We start from the raw sequence: 4,889 nt of genomic DNA on the forward strand, positions 1-4,889 counted from the left end.
CCGCCGTGGCCGCCCCCTCCCGCCCCGCTGGCTGCTGCCGCGCCGCCTGCTGCCCTGCCTGCTGCTGCCTTGCCGCTGGCTGCTGTGGATGCGCAAGGGGCTCTGGCTTCGGTGCTGGGGTGGCCAACCCGTGTGGCTGGGGAGGCTTCTGTGCCTTGGGGGTCTCAGCGCCGTGGTGGTGAGCGGCAGGGCGGGATGGCGGGGCGTACTCGGCAGAGCCGGGGCCGTAGGTTGCAGGCGTGCGGGGCTCAGGCTGCTGCACCTTCTTGGGGGCGGCCGACGGCCCGTGGCCGCGGGGCTCGTGGCGGCTGGGCTCTCGTGGGTGCTGCTTGGCCGAGCGGCGGGGGGGCTCGTCGCTGGTGTGCCGGGAGGTGCCGGTGTGGCGCCCGTACTCCCCGTGGTGCCGGTGCTCGCGGTGCTGGGGGTAGTCATCGTGCTGCCACAGGTCCTCGTCAGGGGGCTCATCGTAGTCGTGGTAGGTGTGCTTAACCGCGGGTCTCTTCTGCGAGGAAGAGTGGCCACCGTAGTGCCTGACCCTCTCCGCCCGTGCCTCCCTGGGCTTATCAAACCAGTCTGTCTCCTCCTGACCCAAATGATAGGCTTCGGAAACCAAAAACAAACCACAGTCAATCTCTCGCTCAAGGCCGCCCGGGTGGAAGCCATGCAATGAGGTGGGAGAGGCAAGCAGCGGACACGCGCGTGGGGGACAGCCCGTGCCGGTGGGGACGGGACGCGGCGCGGCAGGGCGCGGTGGGGCACCGCGTGGGACCGGCTAACACCGAACAACCGGGGCGGGGGGAGGAAGGCACGTGTCAAGCAAACTGAGGCGGTGAGAGTGTCTCTGCGTACGAGCGGACGGGCATGCCCCGGGGAAGCGCCATGCTCTGGGGTGGTCACCATGGGGAGCCGTTACCTTCGCTGTCCGAGACAACGCAATGGGCATCGTCCATGCCGTAGCCCTCCTCGTGCTTGTACGAGTGACTCCTTGGCACGTCTTTGATGTGCTTTTGCACATCAGGCAATGAGTGGCTGGAGCAGAACTGGGAGCAGGGGTCCCCCGCCGACTGGGGGCCGGGCCCCCCCGTGACACGTGACCCCCCCACTGCCTTCCCCAGGGGGCTGACGGGGCTCTCCTCCTCTGAGGGCTGCGTGCGGATGGGCGCCCGCCCACGGCTCTGGCTCATGCTGAGGGATGACGGCTTGGAGCTGCCTTTCTGGGAGCGCTCCGCACCCTCCCGCTCGTAGGACTTGCTCCGTCCACCCGCCTCCCGGCTGGAGGACTTTTCCACCCCGTAGCCGGAGGAGCGGGTTCTGCTGCCGGCAGAGTAGACCCGCTCCTCTTCGTCCACCAGATCCCGGCTGGAGACGCCGTAGTACTTCTGCTGCTCATAGACGTTCTTCTTCAGGCCGTAGGTGATCTCCTCCTGCAGCTTCTTGGCCCTCGAGGCCACGTTGCTGCTGCCGACCGAGGTTGTCGCTGCGTAGGAGGCCAGGTCCGACTCCACATCTTTGGCTTCTTCAATGGGGGAGAACTTAGAGATCTTCTGCTCCATGCCCTGCTTCCTGTGCTTGCTGCGCTTCGAGGAGACGACGGCGGGCGCCAGGTTCTTGGACGAATGCTTCGGTAGTGCCGCGCCAGAGCCGTGCTTGTCCACTCGCGAGGAGTGCCGGTACTCGCTGTCCCCGTAGTAGTAGGACGAGCTGGTGGAGCTCCCCAACACCCTGCCATTGCTCTCTGCACCCCGGTGGTAGCTGTTCTTCCCTCGATGGTCAGGGCCATGGTGGTCGTAGACATCCTCCTCGGACTCCTCCTCAGCTTTGGTGTAGCAGCAGGGCCGGCTGGAGCCCTCGGCGTCCCCCAGCTCGCTCTTCTCTCTGCTGTGGCGGCTGTCAGTGCCCGTGCCCGCCGGCTCTGCTTTCTGCCCCTCCACCGCAGGGCTTTCCTTGGTGAGCTCGCTGATGTCCTCGATCATCACATAGTTACGGGGGATGTTCTGCTCCAGGCTGGTGTAGAGGGACTCGGAAGAGAAGCTGGCCGAGGGGCCCTGCACCGCGCTGGCTCTCTCGGCTGGCCGGGCCTCAGGTGCCTTGTACTGCTCATAGCTGCCGCTCGCCGGCGTGGTGCTGAAGGCGACATCGGGAATGGCAGAGGAGCTGGTGGCCGCACCAATGACCTCGTAGTTGGTGGGGATCTTCTGCTCCAGGTCAGCCAGCGAGGTCTGCCGTGGCTTCTGGTGCCCACCGGCTATGTCCGCCGGGCTCTGGAAGAGGGCAGGCTGTGCTACCGGCACAGCGGCCGCCCCAGCAAAGGCGCTCGGAGCTTGGTAGGGGTTTTGGGGCCGGAAGCCCGGCTGGCCTGGGGTGCCCAGCTCCGGGTATGTGGCACCAGGGGCCGGGAAGGCGCCGGGCGAGGCGAAGGCGGGCAGCGGGGCTGCCGGCAAGCCGTCCTGCGAGGTGCTGGCTGCAGGGTACTGGGGGGGCTGCAGGCGCGCTGGTGGGAATGCGGTGGGGCCCTGCGGGGCGGGGTATGGGTAGGTGCCATAGGAGGCGGCGGTGGCGGTGAAGTCAGGGTACTGCCCCGCGGGCGTGGGGCGCAGGCTGGCACCGTCGTAGGCAGCGAGGTGCAGGCTGTGCAGCTCGCTGTCGGACAGGTAGTCACGGCGGTCCCCGGCGCAGCGCAGGTAGGGGTGGTCCCGCCCGCCCCCCCGCTCCTTCAGCAGTGACTCCTTGCGCTGGGTGATGCCCAGCTCCAGGTACTTCAGCTTGGCATCGATCTCCTTCTCCTCCTCGTCCAGCTCCGCTTGCTTCTTCCGCAGCTTGGTGGCCTCGTGCTCCACCAGCCTCAGGTCACGATCCAGCTCCTTCAGCAGGCTGGCCTTGGTGACCGGTGCGGTGGCCTTGGGGGCCAGGCTGCTCAGGTAGAGCTGGGGGGTGGCCGGGCTGGCCAGGGGGACGTGGGGCTCCTCGGGCGGCGGGCTGGGCAGCGTCCGCTTCACCTTGCGCGCCAGCGGGCTCGACTGCAGCCCCCCGACCTGCAAAGCCAAGGGACACCTGGTCAGGTGTGCGAATGGGTGTTCCCCCCATGTCCCCCCACCCCGAGCACCATGGAGCTCCTCCCGTGCCCCGGGGTTGCAGCGAGGCGGCCTGCCGTGCACGTGTACCCCCACACACCGAGGAAGCAGCTTTTATGTAAAAGCGCAATAAATAGGATGGAAGTAACAGGCAGGGAGCTTTCCGTGAGTAATTACCGGGGGTGGCAGCCGGCCAAGCGCCGGGCTGGCCGCGTGTGTGCCGCTGCCTGCCGCAAAAACTGCTTTCCGTCCTCGGGCGCTTGGCAGCGGGGCTCAGGGGAGCGGCTGGGGGCTGCTGCCGCCCTGGGAATTGCCCCGAGGCTCTTTGCTGGGCACTTGGCAACCTCGGTCCGTGGGGGCAAAAGCGGGAGCGAGAGCCACCGAAACCCAAAACGGAGCTGCACATGGTGGCTGCTCCGTGCAGGAGAGGAGGGGGACCCGGCTGGGGCAGGGGACAGGGGACAGCCCTGATCCTGCCACCCAGCAGCAGCTCCTGCCCGCTGACGGGCTCGTGCAGCCGGTGGAGCTCCAGGGCCTCCCTCGGGCTGCCGGCTCCGGCGCACGCGTCCGTGCCCACCAGCTGCCATCAGCTGGAGCAGGAAGCCGGCCTTTTAAAATATTAATTGCCGCAGCGCTAATGAAACCGAAATGTCCCGCCGTGCCTCCCGGAGCTGTTCCCTGAGAAAAAGGTTGTTCCCCGCGCTGACGTACCTGGGTGCCGGGGAGCAGTGGGTGCTGGTAGAGGGAGAACCTGTCCTTGCCGGCCTCCTCGGCGGTGGGGCTGATGGGCTTGGGGTCGGAGAGGGAGCGCTGCATGGTCTTGATGGGCCGCGGCAGCGTCTGCTGGCGCTGGGCCGAGTCGGCGAAGTGCTTCTGTGGGGGGACGTGAGCCTTGTTCAGCCGCTCGCTGGTGGCGAAGGAGGACTCGAGGAGGCGGTGGGGGGACAGGGGGGAGACGGGTGAGTAGAGGACCTGGGGAGAGCGGGGCGGCTGGCGGGTCACCAGCTGGGAGAGGGACTCGGCCGGCAGATGGGACTGGTAGCCGATTTCCAGGGGATCTGGCTTTTTCTTCTCGAATTTGCCCAGGGTCTGCTGCCGGACAGCGTGGGGGTCCAGGGGGCCCGTGCTCACCATCTGGATGTTGGTGGAGTAGGGTGGGATGGTGGTGGGCACTGTCAGCTGGGGGACCACAACGCCAGGCTGGGGGGCTGGCTCCGGCTCTGTCTGGCAGGCCAGGCTCTCGCCCCGCTGCGTCTTCTCCGGGGCCGAGATGTACTTCACGATCTCCACCCGGGGATCGTGGGTGGTGATGTGGATGGAGGGGGAGACGCGGATGAGCTGGTCAGGCTCCGTCTGCACCGAGCAGTCGCTGATGGTCTGGATGCCCACGCTGGCCGTGCCGCGGGCCGTCCCCTCCGGCTTGCCCTCGGCGCCGGCCTCGGCATGCCGCGAGGGCCGGGAGCGCCGGCGGCGCACGGGCTGCTCCCACTCCCCGCTGTCCTCCTCGTCCGTCTGCACGCTGCAGTCGGCACTGCGCCGCGCCCGCCGCCGCCGCGAAAGCAGGTACCGCTCCTCGCCGTCCTCCTCGTCCGTCTGCACGCTGCTGTCCGCCGTCTTCCTCGCCGCGAAGGCCTCCCGCGCCGCCTCCTTCTCGTAGGCGTCCCGCAGCCGCGGCATCGAGTTCCTCTTCTTGATGCCCCGGCCAGGCTCCCAGGGCTCCTCGGCTTGCAGCGACATGTCCGAGGCCGAGCTGCTGAGCGGCCGCTGCGGTGCGGGGTAGCGGGGGCCGGCGGGCCCCTCTGGCAGCACCTGGCTCGG

The 4,889-nt window shown here is 68.2% G+C and overlaps 1 protein-coding gene across 1 annotated transcript in view; it reads right to left on the reverse strand.

The window, feature by feature from the left end:
* Positions 1 to 4,889, reverse strand: part of BSN (bassoon presynaptic cytomatrix protein) — a 71,471-nt gene that overhangs the window by 2,216 nt on the left and 64,366 nt on the right. The window contains exons 5-7 of the mRNA XM_010561620.1: positions 3,783 to 4,869; positions 914 to 3,032; positions 5 to 600 (exon numbers count right to left, since the gene is read on the reverse strand). Coding sequence (XP_010559922.1) covers positions 5 to 600; positions 914 to 3,032; positions 3,783 to 4,869 — 3,802 coding nt within the window. The remainder of the gene's footprint in view (positions 1 to 4; positions 601 to 913; positions 3,033 to 3,782; positions 4,870 to 4,889) is intronic.

This window comes from Haliaeetus leucocephalus, unplaced genomic scaffold (assembly GCF_000737465.1).
Source record: "Haliaeetus leucocephalus isolate CR32 unplaced genomic scaffold, Haliaeetus_leucocephalus-4.0 Scaffold148, whole genome shotgun sequence".
NCBI classification, from domain to species: Eukaryota; Metazoa; Chordata; class Aves; order Accipitriformes; family Accipitridae; genus Haliaeetus; species Haliaeetus leucocephalus.